Genomic DNA, 22,338 nt, shown 5'->3' on the forward strand with positions numbered 1-22,338 from the left:
GCCTCCACTATACTCAAAGCAATTGCATCGACACTCTCAGGCACCCTTGACAAAACACCCAGCAGATCACTGTGCATCTGAAATGACTATCTTGCGAGATCCTCTAAGTCGGCCTCATCATCAGAGTTCTGCTGAGCATCACTCAAGCGTGCATTGACACTCCTGCGGTTGTGGGCGAGCTTGACCTGTGAGATTAAAGAGAACGTCTGAGTTGGAGCTCTTCTATCAGTGTGTCCTAAGTGCCTTACATAGTTCAGTCGCTGTAACTGTATGAGAGTCTTCACAGCTCGATGTAACTTCCATTCGCACTGTGGACTTGCTGTGGCAATGCTTGAATTAGGGGCCAGGACCTAATAGTAACGGGGAGGCTACCATCTTCAAGATGCGTATGAAGACTGAGGAGTCAACAACATGAGGAGTGGGTCTGCAGAACCGAGTAGCAAGTTTAACAGCACATGCAGGCCCATGCAGTGGGTGAGGCTTCAAATGGGAACTATGCATCTGGCCTCACACGCATAGAGCTTAGATGCTGAAACACTACATTGAGCAGAGAGTGCACAGTGAGATCAGGGCTTAGCATGTTGACGGTTCAAATTTAAGATACTCACCCTCACCAGCCGCATCATCTCGTTCCACTTTTGTAGGCATTGAGTGGCTGTCTTGGCCACCATGTTACTCGCAGATACATGTTCTGAGATTTCCCTCCATAGCTGTCTGTAAGTGTGTCATTGTGGTCTCCTCCCAGCCTCTGTCCTGAGCAACTGCCGCTACCTCTCCAGGGCATCAAGGAGAGCATCCAGGGCGTGAACCGATGGACACGCTGACGAGCTGCTGCTGGATCTGCCATGCCACGATCTGAGTGAGTGTGGAGGAAGCGAATATAACCACGCGCCGTTGAGGAGGCCAATCAACGCCGCAATGGAATTCAGGTGGCGCCACTATATCAGTGATGCAGCTTCAAATGCTGCCTAGCGCCCGGATGTCCAGGTAAGTGTGCAACGCCATGATTTCATGCTGCAATCCAGTTTCCAGGCAGCAAAACTGAATCACGCGCAACTTATTTTTGTAATATTCATAACTTGCTGACCTTTGATTTCACCATCTCATGTCATTTAATTGGCCATGAGTCAAGAATCCTACGTCAACTCATTCTTTCCTAAGAGCTGATAACAATGCAGCTCCTCGCCTCCCTCTGACTTTCCTTCCTCCTACAGACTCCAAGCTTTTATAAAGCAAGTTTAACATCACCTAATCACTTTTACTCTGTTTAAACTTGCACTCTGCCCATTTTACCTTGGTTTCTCTCATAGAAACACTATTGTTGTTCAGATCTGTTATTTAAACAGTTAGCTAACAACTAACAGCTAACAACTGTTGCTTTGACAAATGTATATCTACATATATATATTTAGATATCTTACCCAAACAAATATTTTATCTGGTTTGAAAGCTTATTGCGGGATAATATGAAGTGGAAACTGGGCCTTTACTGATTTTTATCTGAGCAAAACATGAACAAAGATCAGAGCGGATGGATACACTCGGTTACTGATCAATCATAGAGATTTACAGAACAGAAGGAGGCCATTCGGCCCATCGTGTCTGACCCGGCCGACAAAGAGCTATCCAGCCTAATCCCACCTTCCAACTCTTGGTCCGTAGCCCTGTAGGTTACGGCACTTCAAGTGCATATCCAAGTACTTTTTAAATGCTATGAGGGTTTCTGCCTCTACTACCCTTTCAGGCAGTGAGTTCCAGACCCCCACCACCCTCTGGGTGAATTTTTTTTCTCATTTCCCCTCCTTCTACCAACTACTTAAAATCTATGCCCCTTGGTTATTGACCTCTCTGCTAGGGAAAATGGGTGCTTCCTAGCCACTCTATCTAGGCTCCTCATAATTTTATACACCTCCTTCAGATGAGATGTTAAACCGAGGCCCAGTCTGCTCTCACAAGTGGACATAAAAGATCTCATGACACTATTTCGAAGAAGAGCAGGGGGAGTTCTCTCCGGCGTTCTGGCCAATATTTATCCCTCTAGCAACATCATAATAACAGATTATCTGGTCATAATCAGATTGCTGTTTGTGGGGGCTTGCTTTGCACAAACTGGCTGCCACATTTCCTTCATTACAACAGTGACACTTCAAAAAGTACTTAATTGGCCGTAAAGCGCTTTGGGATGTCCGGTGGTCGTCAAAGGCGCTATAAAAATGCATCTCTTTCTTTCAATTAAATCATCTCTCAGCCTCCACTGTTCCAAAGAAAACGATGCTTCATAACCAAATGTTACATATTCAATGGATGCAATTAAGAAAAAAAGACTGGGATTTATATCGCGCCTTTCATGATCACCAGACGTCTCAAATAGCTTTACAGCCAATGAAGTACTTTAGGAGTGTAGCCACTGTTGTAACGTGGGAAGAGGGACTAAAGGGGGGGCTGAATGCAGTCAGAGGGGAACAAAGCAGAGAATGGAAGCAGCCATTGGCCTACAAGATGGTCCCTAAGGGACAGCAGAAAGAACGAGGGAGTGGGAACTATAACTCCCAGCAGGCGCTGCGGGCCATCACGGCCAATGAGGAGGCGGGGCTGGGATGACGCAGCCGACGGCCCCGCCCCTGGGTGCGCGCGCAGGGTGATCGGGCTTTCCGTTGGGCCGCCGCGCGCGCAGCGACAGTCCGCCCGGCTCCCGCCCCGCCATGGCCAAGACCTACGATTACCTCTTCAAGCTGCTGCTGATCGGCGACAGCGGCGTCGGCAAAACCTGCCTGCTGTTCCGCTTCTCGGAGGATGCCTTCAACACCACCTTCATCTCCACCATAGGTGCGTGAGAGGGGTATTGAGTGAGGGGGGGAGTGAGTGAGGGAGTGAGGGAGCGGGGAGGGGGTGTGAGGGGGCAGCGGGGCCTGCTGTGGTCAATGTCTCTTTCCCCCCCGCCCCACAGGGCCTGCTGTGTCAATGCCCCCCGCCCCACAGGGCCTGCTGTGGTCAATGCCCCCCCCCGCCCCACAGGGCCTGCTGTGGTTAATGCCCCCCCCCCCCGCCCCACAGGGCCTGCTGTGGTCAATGCCCCACGCCCCACAGGGCCTGCTGTGGTCAATGCCCCCCGCCCCACAGGGCCTGCTGTGGTCAATGCCCCCCGCCCCACAGGGCCTGCTGTGGTCAATGCCCCCCGCCCCACAGGGCCTGCTGTGGTCAATGCCCCCCGCCCTGCTGTTGTCAAGAGTTCTCTCTTCCCCCCCCCCCCCCCCCACCGGGGTTTGCTGTTGTCAAGAGTTCTCTCGCCCTTTCCCCCCCCCCCCCCGGGGCCTGCTGTGGTCAATGTCTCTCTTTTCCCCCCCCCCCCCCCAGGGCCTGCTGTAGTCACTATCTCTTTCCTTCTCCTTCCCCCCCCCCCCCACAGGGCCTGCTGTGGTCAATGCCCCCCGCCCCACAGGGCCTGCTGTGGTCAAGAGTTCTCTCTCGCCCCCTGCTCCCCCACCCCCCTGGCCTGCTGTTGTAAACGGCCCCTCCTGGTCTGAGTGTGAAGAGTAGGCGAGTGCCCATTGAAGAGAGTTGGTTTTACCAGCCGCTGCCAGTTTGACAGTGGCATTGGGACCATCCCCTCCCCTTTACATCTGATGGTCACACTAAAGTGAACTTGCATTTATAAAGTGCCTTTCATGGCCCCATGTACGGCCAAAATAGGCACAGAAGTAGATAATTTAGCTCCTCGACCCTATTCTGTCATTCAGTCAGATCGTGGCTGATTTGTACCTCAAGTCCAGATTTTGAGGGGCAGTCTGTTGTAAAATGGCCGGCAGCCCATTTGCACGCTGCAAAGCCCCATAAGCAGCAGAGATTAATGATGTTGGTCGAGATGTAAATGTAGGTAAGGACAGCGGAAAACTTCCCTGCTGCTCTTCCAATGGTGCCTTGGGATCTTTTACTTCCACCTTTGAGGGAAAGCAGGGACTTGGTTTAACGACTCATCCAAGACACAACACCCCTGACCGGTCAGCCTCGACTATGTGGTCAAGTCTCTGGAGTGGGGTGTAAACCCACAACCTTGAGACTTGAGCTGAGACAAGCCTGACACTTGAGCACACATTTAGAAGTTGGCCAGAATTGAATACATTTTGAAATGCCTTGCAATGAGCAATAACGCTAATTTACAAAAGCAAAATTCTGTGGATGCCAGAAATCTGAAATAAAAACAGAAATACTTAGGTCAGGCAGCATCTGCGGAGAGAGAAACAGAGTTAACGTTTCAGCTTGATATTAACCTAAAACGTTAACTCTGTTTCTCTCTCCACAGATGCTGCCTTGACCTGAGTATTTCCAGCATTTTCTGTTTTTTATAACTAATTTAATTGAGTCTAGAGTTGTTGAGACCAAAGCTCGAGTTTATGAATTATTTTCTGCCTAGTTTAAGGATGTAGTTGCTAACTTAGTTTAGATTTTGATAACGTTTTACAAATTTAGGGATGTTTTACTGTCTTGGTCAGTGCTAAATATTTTCAGAAAAGCTTATTGCAGTGTAGCATATTTTGTATATAAATTTCATCAGATTATTTAGAAGTTCCACATGTGGTATATTTTTGGTCGATTTGGTTTCAGGCACCTGTGAGAACTCATCACAATGTTTGTCTCCAAACCAAATTATGGAGAAACTTACATTAGTTCCAAGTTTAATTTAATTGGTTTGATAATACATTTTTAACACTCATTTACCACTTTGCTGCTATTTACAATTCTGAATTAAAATTATTTGTTTAAATTTTTAACACAAAAAAATGACTGATTATCAGGATTAGACTGTGGTTTCCGGTTGTCTCATGTGAAATACACACACTTCCTGTAGACAGACACAACACTTGCTTAAAACCAGAATGCGATTACAGTGAAATAGTATGAAAATTTTGCAAATCTATCTCCACTTAAGTTGTGAAAAATGCCCATCAGTTTGTCGAGAGATGAGGTCCTCGTGGCAATTGTGGTGAGAGCATTTTGAAGTGCTGAATTTAGGATGTTAATACAAGATCGACATGCATTAAAGTGAATTAGCTTGACTGATGTTTCAGCTGTAGTTTATTGTAACACCATTTAATATTTGTTGGGAGTACTGAATAAACTGCAACATAGAGCCATGAATTCTATAGCTAGCTGTGATGCACACTGGCTGCACACTACAGATCTGTGTTAGGGTACATTTACACTCCACTCTAGCATGCTTATGCAAAGTTTTGGTATTGTACAGATTGGGTTTGACCTGACTCTAGATTGGAAGTAGTGTAACTCTAGTGCTGTATCAAGCTAATTTTTTTTAAAAGCCTTTGAATCTACCTGCGGTTAATTTATAATGCTCTGGGAAATCGGACATTGTTCTAAACGCACTTGCACAGCTTCTACACGAGGAGAAGAATGAGTTGCAGGCCATGCAAATGCAAATGGCCTGCAACTGACATGAAGAACAGTAATTCTGTGTAAATGCAACGGAAGTGGAATTCTGTACCTGTTCTGTGTATTTCTGAGAAAAATGAATTGGTATCTTGTGACAATGCTAATTGATATCTTGTAGATTGAGGAGCAAGTGTAGCCTTCAGGTGAAGTGGGGCAGGAGGGAAGTCTACAAATCACTTATAACGAGCAGAGGTAATTCAGTCCCCATTTAAAATTAATAGCACCTATCTTTATTTTGTATATATTATTTTATTTTATATTTATAGTTAAACATCAAAACTTGTGGCAATTTTGGAAAGCAGAGAAATGGAGTTGATTGTAGTATGGGGGTTTCTCTGCAGTCGGAGCTGAGGTGCAAGGACATGTTACTACACCACCACTAAGTACAACCTGACCAGTTTAGGGACTGTTTCCATTACAAATGTCAACATAGGAAATGCACGCTGATGTGAAATTTTAAATAGAATATCTAGTAAAACTGTCCAACCTATTCTTGTTATGACACCAGATTTAGATACCATTTTATTTTGACTGTGTAGATGCTACTGAAATTTAGACCCACTTTTTCCAATGGGTATATATTTTCTTGATGCTATCAGTGCAGTTAGTTTGTATATTTATTGTTTCACTTTGGTACTAATATGCTGCAGGTAAACTCACAGTTATGCCAATAAGCGCCACTGCACAATATATTTTTTGGTTGATGCTCTTAATTCACCAGCGCAACTTGTTCCCACCATTAACAACACCATTGATTTAATAATAATACATTTTATTTATATAGTGCCTTTACTGTAGTAAAACGTCCCAAGGCACTTCACAACAATGTTACAAGACAAAACAGTTAGTTTGTATATTTATTGTTCCTGGGACATTGGAACTGATTCTGGGGGAGGTGGGACCAGTACAAACCGAACGGCAGGACCGGAACCAATGTCCTAGGGGGAGTGTTTGCTAGTGCTATTTGGGAGGAGTTAAACTAATATGGCAGGGGGATGGGAACCTAAAAACAAAAAGGGCCAATTTACAGCAGAATTCTAAAGGGTCCAGGTGTGTTAAAAAGACAAGCCTGTGCCTCAATGCGAGGAGTATTCAGAATAAGGTGGACGAATTAACTGCGCAGATAGCAGTTAACGGATGCAATGTGATTGGCATCGCGGAGACATGGCTCCAGGGTGACCAAGGCTGGGAACTCAACGTCCAAGGGTATTCAGCATTTAGGAAGGATAGACAAAGGAAAAGGAGGTGGAGTGGAGTGGCGTTGCTGGTTAAAGAGGAAATTAATGCAATTGTATGGAAGGACATTAGCTTGGATGATGTGGAATCGGTTTGGGTTGAGCTATGGAATACCAAAGGGCAGAAAACGCTAGTGGGAGTTGTGTACAAGCCACCAAATAGTAGTAGTGAGGTTGGGGACAGCATCAAACAAGAAATAAGGGATGTGTGCAATAAAGGTACAGCAGTAATCATGGGCGACTTTAATCTACATATTGATTGTGCTAACCCAACTGGTAGAAATGCGGTGGAGGAGGATTTCCTGGAGTGTATTAGGGATGGTTTTCTAGACCAATATGTCGAGGAACCAACCCAGAGAGCTGGCCATCCTAGACTGGGTGATGTGTAATGAGAAGGGACTAATTAGCAATCTTGTTGTGCGAGGCCCCTTGGGGAAGAGTGACCATAATATGGTAGAATTCTTTATTAAGATGGAGAGTGACAAAGTTAATTCAGAAACTAGGGTCCTGAACTTAAGGTAACTTTGATGGTATGAGGTGTGAATTGGCTAGATTAGACTGGCAAATGATATGTAAAGGCTTGACGGTGGATAGGCAATGGCAAACCTTTAAAGATCATATGGATGAACTTTAACAATTGTACATCCCTGTCTGGAGCAAAAATAAAACGGGGAAGGAGCCTCAACTGTGGCTAACAAGGGAAATTAAGGATAGTGTTAAATCCAAGGAAAAGGCATACAAATTAGCCAGAAAAAGCAGCCAACCGAGCACTGGGAGAAATTTAGAATACATCAGAGGAGGACAAAGGGTTTAATTAGGAGGGGGAAAATAGAGTATGAGAGTAAGCTTGCAGGGAACTTAAATACTGACTGCAAAAGCTTTTATAGATATGTAAAGAGAAAAAGATTAGTAAAGAGAAAAAGATTAGTAAAGACAAACATAGGGCCCTTGCAGTCGGATTCGGGTGAATTTATAATGAGGAACAAAGAAATGGCAGACCAATTGAACAAGTACTTTGGTTCTGTCCTCACAAAGGAAGACACAAATAACCTTCCGGATGAACTAGGGGTCTAGTGAGGAGGAGGAACTGAAGGATATCCTTATTAGGCGGGAAATTGTGTTAGGGAAATTGATGGGATTGAAGGCCGATAAATCCCCAGGGCCTGATAGTCTGCATCCCAGAGTACTTAAGGAAGTGACCCGAGAAATAGTGGATGCATTGGTGATCATTCTCCAAAAGTCTATCGACTCTGAATCAGTTCCTATGGACTGGAGGGTTGCTAATGTAACACCACTTTTTTTTTAAAAAAGGAGGGAGAAAGAAAACTGGTAATTATAGACCGGTTAGCCTGACATCCGTAGTGGGGAAAATGTTGGAATCAATTATTAAGGATGAAATAGCAGCGCATTTGGAATGCAGTGATAGGATTGGTCCAAGTCAGCATGGATTTATGAAGGGGAAATAATGCTTGACAAATCTTCTGGACTTTTTTGAGGATGTAACTATTAGTGGACAAGGGAGAACCAGTGGATGTATATTTGGACTTTCAAAAGGCTTTTGGCAAGGTCCCACACAAGAGATTGGTGTGCAAAATCAAAGCACATGATATTGGGGGTAATATACTGACGTGGGTAGAGAACTGGTTGACAGACAGGAAGCAGGGATTAACGGGTCCTTTTCAGAATGGCAGGCAGTGACTAGTAGAGTGCCGCAGGGCTCAGTGTGGGACCCCAGCTCTTTACAGTATATATTAATGATTTAGATGATGGAATTGAGTGTAATATCTCCAAGTTTGCAGGGTGATTTGGACAGGTTAGGCGAGATGGCAGATGCAGTATAATGTGGATAAATGTGAGGTTATCCACTTTGGGGGCAAAAACACGAAGGCAGAGTATTATCTGAATGGCAGCAGATTAGGAAAAGGGGAGGTGCAGCGAGACCTGGGTGTAATGGTTCATCAGTCATTGAAGGTTGGCATGCAGGTACAGCAGGCGGTGAAGAAGGCAAATGGTATGTTGGCTTTCATAGCAAGGGGATTTGAGTATAGGAGCAGGGAGGTCTTACTGCAGTTGTACAGGGCCTTAGTGAGGCCTCACCTGGAATATTGTGTTCAGTTTTGGTCTCCTAATCTGAGAAAGGACGTTCTTGCGAAAAAGGGAGTGCAGCGAAGGTTCACCAGACTGATTCCAGGGATGGCTGGACTGACATATGAGGAGAGATTGGATCAACTGGGCCCTTGTACACTGGCGTTTAGAAGGATGAGAGGGGATCTCATAGAAACACAAGATTCTTACTGGACTGGACAGGTTAGATGTGGGAAGAATGTTTCCGATGCTGGGGAAGTCCAGAACCAGGGGACACAGTCTTAGGATAAGGGGCAGGCCATTTAGGACTGAGATGAGGAGAAACTTCTTCACTCAGAGTTGTTAACTGGTGGAATTCCCTGTCGCAGAGTTTTGTTGATGCCAGTTCATTGGATATATTCAAGAGGGAGTTAGATATGGCCCTTACGGCTAAAGGGATCAAGGGGTATGGAGAGAAAGCAGGAAAGGGGTACTGAGGGAATGATCAGCCATGATCTTATTGAATGGTGGTGCTGGATGGCCTACTCCTGCACCTATTTTCTATGTTTCTATGTAACTGATAAATTTGACACCGAGCCAGAAAAGGAGAAATTAAGACAGATGACCAAAAGCTTGGTTAAAGAGGTAGGTTTTAAGGAGCGTCTTAAAGAAGGCAGCAAGGCGGAGAGGTTTAGGGAGGGAGTTCGAGAGCTTAGGGCCCAAACAGCTGAAGGTACGGCCACCGATGGTTGAGCATTTATAATGAGGAATGTTCAAGAAGGCAGAATTTGAGGAGCGCAGATATCTTGTGGGCTTGTGAGGCTGAAAAAGATTATAGAGATAGGGAGAGGCGAGGCCATGGTGTGATTTATAAACATGGATTAGAATTTTGAAATCGAGGCGTCTTTTAACCCATAGCCAATGTAGGTCAAAAAGCACAAGGGTGATCGTAACTTGGTGCGAGTTAGGACACGGGCTGCTGAGTTTTGGATGACCAAGTTTACCTAGTGTATAATGTGGGAGTCCAGTCAGGAGAGAGTTGGAGTAGTCAAGTCTAGAGGCAACAAAGGCATAGATGAGAGTTTCGGCAGCAGAAGAGCTGAGGCAGGGGCGGAGGCGGGCAATGTTACGGAGGTGGAAAAAGGTGGTGGTAATTATGTTGCGGATATGTGGTTGGAAACTCGTTTCAGGGTCAAATCTGACACCTAGGTTACGAACAGTCTTGTTCACATTGATTTTAATAGATTTCTCCAGTCCTTCACGCTAGTGTTGCACATTTCAAAATTATTTTTTTCAATCACCATTCATGTTTGGGTAGGCAGTGTTTTTCCAGAGTTCAAGTAGAAATTTCAGATTCCTCATTGCATGTTACTGAGGTTTTACTGATGTCATTGCAAGCTGTACTGCAATTATAATGAGGAAACAATCCTTTCCGATTTGTTCCTTCAATATAGTAACATAATAAAATGAGAACAGTGTCCTGGAATAAAATCTTTCACCCAATTTGTAAAGAAGAATTAGCAATAAGGGGAAATGACTAAAAAGGCACATACTTGACTAGTACAGCTGGTTGTAAAAACATTCTGAAACCTTGATTAATACTGGAGCTAAACTAATCTGAGGTTGTGATTACCAGCACTGTCAGTTGCAGAATACGATGACGTGCACTATTAATGATCAGTGGGGAATATGGGGGATTTCTGTCGTCCATTGGGTTGTTGCATTTCAATATACATGGTTCTGTTTTATGGGGGTGGGGGGGTGGGGGGGGGCGTGAACATTTTAGTATTTTGGAATTTTTTGGAGACTGAAAGTGAGATTGTGATCTTGTTAAAGTATGTGGCGCAGTACAAGGATTTAAACCCATTCACTTCGCTGTTTGAACATAAACATGTCGATAGGTTCTTCTGCAACCACGAGGGGATAAATCTTTTTAGCAATGCAGATTTTTAGAAAGGCAGGTTTTGCCACGCTGCTTCCTCAACCTAAATTACTGCTTCCTAGTCGGTTTCTTGCATGCAGACTTGTACCTTTTGGTATATTTACAGTTATACCTATTAAATAGATTTCCAGATATGATCCAACAAAATACATTTGTTTCTATTATGTTTTTAGGCTCTCTGAGCATGTGGGAGTAATTAAATCAATGTATTTATAAAAAAAAAAAAAATTTTTTTTTGAGCTGTGTAATTTGAGTGATTTTGCTTATCCCAGTATATGGACATTTCCTTTAAAGCTCTAAAAAGATAAAGAAAGAAAGACTTGCATTTCTATAGCGGAACCAACCAGGGAGCAGGCTATCTTGGATCTAATACTGTGCAATGAGACAGGATTAATAAATGATCTTGTAGTAAAAGGAATGAGTGACCATAATATGGTTGAATTTCAAATTCAGTTGGAGGGTGAAAAAGTTGGTTCTCAAACCAGGGTCCTAAGCTTAAATAAAGGAGACTACAAAGGTATGAGGGCAGAGTTGGCTAAAGTGGAAAATAGATTAAAGAATGGAATGGTTGATGAGCAGTGGCAGACATTTAAGAAGATATTTCATAACTTGCAACAAAAATATATCTCTGAGAAGGGATAACCATCCGTGGCTAACTAAGGAAATATTGAATATATTTAAGGCGGAGATGGACAGATTTTTGAGCGATAAGGGAGTAGAGGGTTATGGGGAGCGGGCGGGGAAGTGGAGCTGATTCCATGATCAGATCAGCCATGATCTTATTGAATGACGGAGCAGGCTCGAGGGGCCAAATGGCCGCCTCCTGCTTCTATTATGTTCTTATAGCGCCTTCCATGACCACTGGATGTGCCAAAGCGCTTTACAGCCAATGAAGTCCTTTTGGAGTGTAGTCACTGTTGTAATGTAGGAAACGTGGCAGCCAATTTGCGCACAGCAAGCTCCCGCAAACAGCAATGTGATAATGACCAGATAATCCAGTTTACTAATGTTGCTTGAGGGATAAATATTGGCCAGGACATCGGGGGGAACAACCCTGCTCTTCTTCATGGGATCTTTTATGTCCACCTGAGAGGATAGACGGAGCCTCGCTTTAAAGTCTCATCCGAAAGACAGCACCCCCGACAGTGCAACACTCCCTCAGCACTGCACTGGAGTGTCAGTCTAGATTTTTGTGCTCAAGTCTCTGGAGTGGGACTTGAACCCCCACAACCTTCTGACTCAGAGGTGAGAGAACTACCCACTGAACCACAACTAACACATAAGTAGGAAAAATTTTTGGATTGAACCATTGAATGTTCCAGCACAGTTACAGCAATTCAACAGATCAAATGTGTCAGTGTTTTCTCTGCGAGCTGCCTAACCTAATCACGCTCCCCTGATTCTTCCCCACACCCTCTAATATTCCTCTCTTGCAAGCAACTACCGAATTAGCTTTTGAATGGACTCTACCTCCAGGTGTATTCAATATTCAGGAAGGATAGACAGAAAGGAAAATGAGGTGGGGTAGCGTTGCTGGTTAAAGAGGAGATTAACGCAATAGTAAGGAAGGACATTAGTTTGGATGATGTGGAATCTGTATAGGTAGAGCTGCGGAACACCAAAGGGCAGAAAACGCTAGTGGGAGTTGTGTATAGATCACCAAACAGTAGTAGTGAGGTTGGGGATGGCATCAAACAGGAAATTAGGGATGCGTGCAATAAAGGTACAGCAGTTATCATAGGTGACTTTAATCTACATACAGATTGGGCTAACCAAACTGGTAGCAATGCGATGGAGGAGGATTTCCTTGAGTGTATAAGGAATGGTTTTCTAGACCAATATGTCGAGGAACCAACTAGAGAGCTGGCCATCCTAGTCTGCGTGTTGTGTAATGAGAGAGGATTAATTAGCAATCTTGTTGTGCAAGACCCCTTGGGGAAGAGTGACCATAATATGGTAGAATTCTTCATTAAGATGGAGAGTGACAGTTAATTCAGAGACTAGGGTCCTGAACTTAAAGAAAGGTAACTTCGATGGTATGAGACGTGAATTGACTAGGATAGACTGGCGAATGATACTTAAAGGGTTGATGGTGGATAGGCAATGGCAGACATTTAAAGATCACACGGATGAACTTCAACAATTGTACATCCCTGTCTGGTGTAAAAATAAAACGGGGAAGGGAGCTCAACCGTGGCTGAACAGTGTTAAATCCAAGGACAAGGCATGTAAATTGGCCAGAAAAAGCAGCAAACCTGAGGACTGGGAGAAATTTAGAATTCAGCAGAGGAGAACAAAGGGTTTAATTAGGAGGGGGAAAATAGAGTTTGAGAGTAAGCTTGCAGGGAACATAAATACTGACTGCAAAAGCTTCTATAGATATGTGAAGAGAAAAAGTTTAGTAAAGACCAATGTAGGTCCCTTGCAGTCAGAATCAGGTGACTTTATAATGGGGAACAAAGAAATGGCAGACCAATTGAACAAGTACTTTGATTCTCTCTTCACTAAGGAAGACACAAATAACCTTCCGGAAATACTAGGGGACCGAGGGTCTAGTGAGAAGGAGGAACTGAAGGAAATCCTTATTAGTCAAGAAATTGTGTTAGGGAAATTGATGGGATTGAAGGCCGATAAATCCCCAAGGTCTGATAGTCTGCATCCCAGAGTACTTAAGGAAGTGGCCCTAGAAATAGTGGATGCATTGGTGATCATTTTCCAACATTCTATAGACTCTGGATCAGTTCCTATGGATTGGAGGGTAGCTAATGTAACACCACTGTTTAAAAAAAGGAGGGAGAGAGAAAACAGGGAATTATAGACCGGTTAGCCTGACATCGGTAGTGGGGAAAATGTTTGAATCAATTATTAAAGATGTAATAGCGGTGCATTTGGAAAACAGTGACAGGATCGGTCCAAGTCAGCATGGATTTATGAAAGGGAAATCATGCTTGACAAATCTTCTCTCATTTTTTGAGGATGTAACTAGTAGAGTGGACAAGGGAGAACCAATGGAAGCAGTGTATTTGGATTTTCAAAAGGCTTTAGTGTGCAAATTTAAAGCACATGGAATTGGGGGTAATGTATTGACATGGATAGAGATTTAGTTGGCAGACAGGAAGCAAAGAGTAGGAATAAACGGGTCCTTTTCAGAATGGCAGGCAATGACTAATGGGGTACCGCAAAGGTCACTGCTGGGACCCTAGCTATTTACAATATACATTCATGATTTAGACGATGGAATTGAATGTAATATCTCCAAGTTTGCAGATGACACTAAGCTGGGTGGCAGTGTGAGCTGTGAGGAGGATGCTAAGAGGCTGCAAGGTGACTTGGACAGGTTAAGTGAGTGGGCAAATGCATGGCAGATACAGTATAATGTAGATAAATGTGAGGTTATCCACTTTGGTGGCAAAAACAAGAAGGCAGAATATTATCTGAATGGTGACAGCTTAGGAAAAGGGAAGTGCAACGAGACCTGGGTGTCATTGTACATCAGTCATTTAAAAGTTGGCATGCAGGTACAACAGGCGGTGAAGAAGGCAAATGGCATGTTGGCCTTTATAGCGAGAGGAATTGAGTATAGGAGCAGGGAGGTCTTACTGCAGTTGTACAGGTCCTTGGTGAGGCCACACCTTGAATATTGTGTGCAGTTTTGGTCATCTAATCTGAGGAAGGACATTCTTGCTATTGAGGGAGTGCAGCAAAGGTTCATCAGACTGATTCCTGGGATGGCAGAACTGACAAATGAAGAAAGACTGGATTGACTAGGCTTATATTCACTGGAATTTAGAAGAATGAGGGGGGAATCTCATAGAAACATATAAAATTTTGACAGGATTGGACAGGTTAGATGCAGGAAGAATGTTCTCTGTTGGGGAAGTCCAGAACCAGGGGTCACAGTTTAAGGATAAGGGGTAAGCCATTTAGCACAGAGATGAGGAGAAACTTCTTCACTCAGAATTGTAAACCCTGTTGAATTCCCTACCACAGAAAGTTGTTGAGGCCAGTTCGTTAGATATATTCAAAAGGGAGTTAGATGTGGCCCTTATGGCTGAAGGGATTAAGGGGTATGGAGAGAAAGCAGGAATGGGGTACTGAAATTGCATGATCAGCCATGATCTTATTGAATGGCGGTGCAGGCTCGAAGGGCCGAATGGCCTACTCCCGCACCTATTTTCTATGTTTACCTCAGCAACAGTTTGTCACCTCAGTGCAGCTGCAATTTTTAAAGGAGTGGCTCCCCCCCCCCCCCCCCCCCAGCTAAATTTCTCTGCTCTCTTGCAGAACACGGCCCCTTACTGTGATGGGTTTCTACAGGTACCGAGCCTCCTCTGGTACTTGATGTAAGGGGGCATTCTTCACGTTCACCTTGATGGCACAGGCAGGTTATTCTGAACACGGGGGCATCATAGCTGATCCTGATCCAGTTCTCACTTGATGTTGACATGTATTTTTCAGCAGGGGTTATTAGATTAGTGATCAGGTGGGGAAGCCCTGGTGTTCCCCCTCTGAAGGCAATGGGGCCACGTGGATCAGTTATTCACTCGTTAAACTGGCTGAGCTATCGAGGGCTCAGGCGGGACTTCTGGTGATGTTAACTGTCACTCCTGATTGTGAAAGATTTAGATTATGTCTGTTCTAAATACTCCGTTTTAGACCTGGAAATTATATTCTTTAAGATCTCTCCTCTCTCTCGCCTGTGAATTGTTATTTGATATACTGTAGCTGGCTAAGCAATAATTGAGGTTCCTTGCAAATGTTGTCAGAAATTGTAATTTAAGTAGGGTGAGCTAGCCAAACTGTAAAATTGTCTTTCTTTCCTCCTCTCAGGATTAAAGTATCCCTCTTTCAATCATGGCCAACCGGAGTTGTCCGGTATTAGAGAGTTTGTTTTAAAGTTGGAAGGGGATGCCCCGCGTGAGAGGCTACCCATTTTGAGATTTTTCTCAGCTGGTAGACATTGTGTGCAAGTGACTTGGGGTCCCACTCTCTGTTCCCCCCACCCACCCAGTTAAAACCATCTGACCTCCGCCCAGCAGTCTGGGCTGAGATTGTTTACTCCAAGTCTGTGCGATTGCTGACACATATTGATGTCAAGGCAATCCGTGCCCTGTATCAGTGCCGCTACCCAGCCACGCCACTCAGCAACTTCAATTACATGTAGGTTGTCTTTGCTCCAGGACTATTCAAGGATCAGGTCGTTGGGCCTTGTTTTGATCTGTTCAGCTTAAATCAGGCAAACAGCTTTGTGTTGGACAACTTTGGGAGTTCATTGCAACTTTCTTTTTGGGAGTTGTCTCCTCAAACTGTTTTGAAGTGCCAAGTTTGTTAGGTCAGTTGTTTACACCAGTTATTCTCCTTGGGCTCTCTTGGCCACTAATAAGGGAAAATAATTTAATCCAGTCATATGCAAATGGAGTTAAGTAATGGAGTGCGCACTTAAAAAAAAAAAAAAAAAAATCCATTTGTTTTGTATTAAGCAAACACTACTAAAAGGATTATTGCCCAGGCTAAAATGTCTGTTAATTGGTTTTATAAAGAAATTACCATGACATATTAAAACTCGAGTTCCAGTTCTTTACATCATTCTAGTGTACAGCTGTGCTTTCTGTTTATTTTGCTCATCTCATTCCTTCAAATATTCTTCAGCTGTGGATTGGTCTGCTGAGTATTATCAGTCAAAGTTTATTTCAGTTCTTTATTTCTTTCCTCCTCCGCACTGCTTTTTGAGGGCTTAGGTGACCGAGTCTCGATATCTACCAATGGTGCTTTGTAGCTGGCCACTAAGAACGGTATGGGACAGATCAACTTATTTTGCACTCATTGCTTCCCTCCAGGTATTTTGGACAAGATCAGAAACTTGTTTCATAGAAATCTGTGGGCAAGCACCCATATTCTACCACTGTTTTTTGTCAGTTGTGGCTCAGTGGGCATCACTCTCGCCTGTGAGTCAGAAGGTTGTGGGTTCAAGTCCTACTCCAGGAGCTTGAGCACAAAAACATCTAGGCTGACACTCCACTCCAGTGCAGTGCTGATGGAGTGCAGCACTCCATCGGAGGTGCCGTCTTTCGGATGAGACATTAAACCGAGGCCCGCCTCGCCTGCCGGATGAGACATTAAACCGAGGCCCCGTCTGCTCTCTCAGGTGGAAGTAAAAGATCCCATGGCACTATTTTGAAGGAGAGCAGGGGAGTTATCCCCAATGTCCTGGTCAATATTTATCCCTCAATCAACATAAAAAAAACCACAGATTATCTGTTCATTATCACATTGCTGTTTGTGGGAGCTTGCTGTGCACAAATTGGCTACCGCATTTTCTATATCACAACCGTGACTACACTGCAAAAGTACTTAATTGGCTGTGAAGCGCTTTGAGACATCCGGTGGTTGTGAAAGGCGTTATATAAATCCAAGTCTTTTTATTATGCTGACCTCAAATAACATTTGGACTTGCCTCTTAGTTCGGGTATCCTCTCCCAACTTAAAAATAAACAGTCAGACCAGCATTTTGATGAATGAGTGAAAAAACTGAGGCCTATCAGCCTCTCTGCTTGGCTTGTTCCAGAGGATTGATGATGCTGGAGAAGTCTTGTCCTCCTGGTTGAAAGAGGAAGAATGAAGGTGGGAGGCAGCAATGGGAAAATTGAATTCCACAGAAGAGCATTGTAATATTCCCACTGCTTTGAACCAACTTTAAAAAAAAAAGTTAATGACTTCCACTGTTAACATGCAGAATATTTCCATTGCTTCTCCACAGACTGTTAATTTAATTATACCATAGTTTCATAATCTGTTTCACTACACAAATGGCAGTGATGCTTACAAAATAGGAAGTGAAAATATATGCAGGCAAAAGTCACGAGTGGTCTGTACAAAACCCAACATTTAATAATAAAGATTTAAGTGCAAAATATTCATTATTGTCAGTGTTTTTTGCAAAATAAGTATGGGTATTTTGCCATATTGCAGTTCATAAGGATGTCTCAAAGTTTAAAAAAAAATAGCAGAAGCAGCAAATGCTAAACATAGACAGCCAATCTGTTCTCAAATAAAGGGCAGGCAAATATTTTGAGTAATACTTATTAATAACAATGTTCACCTGGCTTTTCCCTACAGATATGCTGCGCATCCATTCATCTCTGTGAATTGTTGCTTGCAAACGTTGTGATTTTAATCGCTCCACCATTGGTGGCCGAGCTTTTTATTGCTGAGGCCCTAATCTCTAGAATTCCCTCCCTAAGCCTCTCTGCCTCTCTACCTCTCTTTCCTCCTTTAAGACGCTCCTTTGACTAAGTCTTTGGTTACCTGCCCTAATATCTCCTTATGTTTGATAATGCTCCTGTGAAGCGCCTTGGGACCTTTTACTACGTTAAAGGTGCTATATAAATACAAGTTGTTGTCTACTGAAAAAAAACAGCACTGCAGCCACTCAAATCCTGTTAAATGAATCGGAAAGACATTTAACATGCTCATGCTTTGCTTTAATTGAAACCCAGTGTACCTGTTTCCTTTGTTCTGTGGAGTGCCAATAGAGTAAATAGATTTTCCGACTAGCGGACTGGATTTGATTATCAGTTAGTAGGCGGGCTGTGGTCAGTTTTGTATTTTGATTTGGCAATTTTGGAAATCTGATGCCAGTGGTATCGCAAAATTATCTGTATTTGTTCAGGCAGATAATTGAGATGTTATCTTTGATTTTTCTATATCCCAGGTTTTAAATCTCAAGGATACCCCACCAAGTAAACATCCCCCATGTTTTAAATTTTGCTGATGTTTAACAGGCTGGTGCAAGGATGAGACCCGATATATTTAATTTATTTTGAACCTGGTTGAACTGTAGATGTTACAAAGTATATATCTTGCATTTTTCTCGGGGTTAGGCATTTTCTTGGTCCGACATTTACAATTCTCATCCTTGCTTTCAAATCCCTCCAAAGCCTTGCCCCTCCCTATCTCTAATCTCCTCCAGCCCTAGAACCCTCCAAGATATCTGGCCTCTTGAGCATCCCTGATTTTAATCCTTCAGCTGCCGAGGCCTTAAGCTCTGCAATTCCCTCCTTAATACTCTCTGCCTCTCTATCTCTCTCTCCTCCTTTTACGACGCTTCTTAAAACCTATCTATCTGACCAAGCTTTTGGTCATCTGCCCTAACATCTTGAGGCTTAGTGTCAAAACTTGTGTGACAGTGCTCCTGTGAAGAATCTTGGTCTTGGGATGTTTTACTATGTTAAAGGCATTTAATAAAAGCAAGTTGTTGTTGACAAGACCCTCTGGTATAAGTTGTGTTATGGACACAAGTTCAGGTTTTCTATCAGTATGTATGTTATGTTTGAGGAAGGGTAAGTTAGTGTAAAAGTGGTGCAAGCTGTTGTATTGTCTTTTGCTACTGCTTACTTGTCACTTTTAATAAACCTGTCAGTTTATAGACAATGCCATTGTCTGGTTTTTTTTCTATTATAATCTAGAATGTTGAGTGCTCATGGCAATTCCAGAAAGCTAAATACAGTATTTTGTTCAGCATTACCAGACGTTGTATGTGATAGTAAGGATTGAAAGCTCGCTTACAGGAGTGGTCCGTGATGCTGAGCATGACAGAAATATGAATAAAACCCCCCAAAAATAAAGTCCACTGCATTAAAACACATTTTTAACTTCGTTATAGAGACTTTTGAAAAATAATTGTTTTAGGAAAATTAAATCCAAATGTCATGGGCATCCCTCAAACTAAATTAGACCAATGTGGGGAAACCATTCGAGTGTTGGGGTATAGTGAGTGTAAATTAAATAATTGAGTCATACATTCTACTACAATGGAGGTTGGTCCCTTCATACTTGTAGTGTAGGCCAAAGATTCAATAAGTTTAATGGTTCAGTTCAATTCTTGTAATCTTAAAACTTGCCATCAAATTTTAGGAAGAAGGGAAAAATGTTGTGCGTTGCATTTTACACCTTGCCTGGCTTCCATTGTTTGCTTCAATGCTCTGTTGGATGTAGATCCATTCTCCGAAACAGCATAGTGCTTTTGCAATAGCATTTTTAACATTGGCCAGGTTGAATTTGTCAATGCGGGAATTCAACTTCTACACTTGTAACACTTTTCGAATAAGGTTTAGAGATCTTGGTTAGTTTCTGTTGAGCTGTTCAGGGGATTTCTGAAGGTTTGTTGGGATTTGATCTATATACTTGAGGCAGAGGAAGATGCAGGGCTATGGGGAGTGAGCAGGGCAGTGGGATAAGTTTTGGATTGCTGTGGCCCAAACACAAAGGGCTCCATAACCGTGTATGTAGATTTCTCATAGTTCTTTCTATATGATTTGTATATATGAAAATCTAGTCTGCACCTGTTGTACCCCCAGTGTCCGTGTGTCATGGGTGCAACATTTGTGTCGCACTTGGAACTGCCTTCATATTCTTAAATCACAATTGAACAATCTTTTTTAGAGACCAATACTGTCACTCTGACCTTTATAACCTGACCTCTTCCCACAAGGTGAATCAAGGGATTTACAAATAGCTTCCAATCTGGAGAAACTTTCCTCAACAATACCAATTAGCCTGTAAGTGACCTATTTAAACCGCTTCCCCACAGGGAGCATCTGAGCGGTGGTGTTAAAGGGCCAGGCCAGGTAAAACACCAGTCCATCTTCGTAGTTAAAACCACAACTGTGCTCCAAGACTACCCATGGCTCAGCCAGTGGGTGGAGAGGGGAGACCGAAGTTGACTGAAGAGCCCATAATCTGATCCTGTAGTTATCTCAAGTACAACAATTAAATCCTTCCACCATACTGCAGTATGATAGCTCTGTTTTTCCTCTTTAGAGCTGGAGTAAAAGTCTTGTTGATCCTGTGTTTGTAATGTTTCCACTATCTGTCTGTGTAAAGAGGTACCTTCATGTACAGTATTAACCATAGTGAAATAGGGTTACAGCTTCACTTTAAGGTCAATATGGGTGTGTTGTCTCTGCTTGTAAACCTTTATAAGCATTGCACGAGGAGGGATTTAACTGGGTGCTTATTTTAGCTGTTCAGTGGGTCAAATTCTCATTTGAAATCTCAGTCTTTGATTTTGATGCCAAAGATAATAGAATGAGGCTGCAGTTATGCTGACACTTTTTCTCCTTGGCAGCAACATCAGTAACTAGGATGTTGCCTGTATAGACTGAGTGGCATCATCATAGGTGGTCCCTCGAACGAGGATGACTTGCTTCCACATGAGTTCACGGATGTTTCAATGAAGGATCCGATGTTCCAGTCCTGAACTCCAATTGAGGGGGTGGAAGATGCATGTGCATGGATTTTTTTAATGTATGGTGGCTGTTGCACACTAGCCACCACACGGGCTTGACAGAGCTAGGTCATTATCCAGTGGCAAGGGTTAACCAGGATGACTGGAGACCTGCTCTGCGGCACGGACCTAGTGCGCGCACATATCGCAGTGTGGGCTGGCCTGTGCTGCCCCGGGTCCTCAGCTCTTCTGGGCCCCGTACCCTTATTTGCCGCATCTCCACCCCGATCTCTCGCCGCTTCTCCGCCACAAACATTCACCGCACCTCTGCCACGATCTACCTCCGCACCAAACATTCCTGAGTGTAACTCCAGGGAGAGTGGCACATTGGAGAGGAAGCAGTAAAACTACGGTTTCAAACTCAAAATCCAGGCAGTTGCATGTCTCCAAATTCAGAGTATGATTGTGCAGAGGGCATCTATTGACCATTGTCACGACTAAATGCAGATCAATAGAAGTAGCGGCCACCGCAACATATGGTTACAGACAGTTGTTTTCTCCTTGTACATCCACACGTCAACCCTTCAATATACTCTTGATGTTTCACATTTGCTTTTGATGCAAAAATTTTCCATCATTTTTTGAGTTGAGATGTAGACCACTGGGGCTTGCAACTAGCTTCAAAAGCACATCCCAGCCGAGTAGCTGTGTAACTCTGGTCTCTATGACTTGCACACAGTCAATCTGCTCATCACCATGTGCAGTATAACTGCACCGTGACTCCCTTTCTGATTCGTGCATTTTTTGACATTCATTTTAATCCCACATATTTGAGATTGAATGAACTGATTGTAGTGACATTTTGCTAATTGCCAGAACGTGATGCTTTCCTCCAATCTCGTTATCCGTAGTCAATACAAAGATGATGTTCTTCACTGACTTGAAACACAGTTATTGTTGTGTCTTGCAGGAGAATCTGCTCCTCGCTGGGGTGCTCTGTCTGTAGACGGAGTTGATTTGTAATATGATGTGTACTTTTTAAGTGAGAAGGTTGGAAGAAAGGCAATTGTGATTCTTGTGACTTGGGTTTATTTTATTCAAAGATATCTAATATAGGAGTTACTGAGAGTATTATATTTAATATACTTGGGATTTCTATCATCTATCATCTTGAAAGTTACAGCTTATGATTGCATAGGCGTCAGAGTTCTCAGAGAACCTTGCCCAAGGGACTATTGTTCACATGATCATGAACAATGGTGATCAGTGGGCCATGTCGGATTTTGTCCATGTGAATGTGGAGTTGCTAAGAGCCGAGATTGGTTAACTTGAACTAGACCGGGAATCGCAGATGAGTTGCCACACCCTGGTGAACACAACCACTTAATTCCACAGGGTTATTTTCCTTCTGCGTAATGTAGAAATGT

General features: G+C 43.4%; 1 protein-coding gene across 1 annotated transcript in view; it reads left to right on the forward strand.

Annotated features, from left to right (window-relative positions):
- The first annotated feature begins 2,610 nt into the window (after positions 1–2,610).
- LOC139233751 (ras-related protein Rab-8) overlaps positions 2,611–22,338 on the forward strand; it is a 95,484-nt gene continuing 75,756 nt past the window's right edge. The window contains exon 1 of the mRNA XM_070864226.1: positions 2,611–2,826. Coding sequence (XP_070720327.1) covers positions 2,703–2,826 — 124 coding nt within the window. The 5' untranslated portion in view covers positions 2,611–2,702. The remainder of the gene's footprint in view (positions 2,827–22,338) is intronic.

This window comes from Pristiophorus japonicus, chromosome 21, assembly GCF_044704955.1.
Source record: "Pristiophorus japonicus isolate sPriJap1 chromosome 21, sPriJap1.hap1, whole genome shotgun sequence".
Lineage (NCBI taxonomy): Eukaryota > Metazoa > Chordata > Chondrichthyes > Pristiophoridae > Pristiophorus > Pristiophorus japonicus.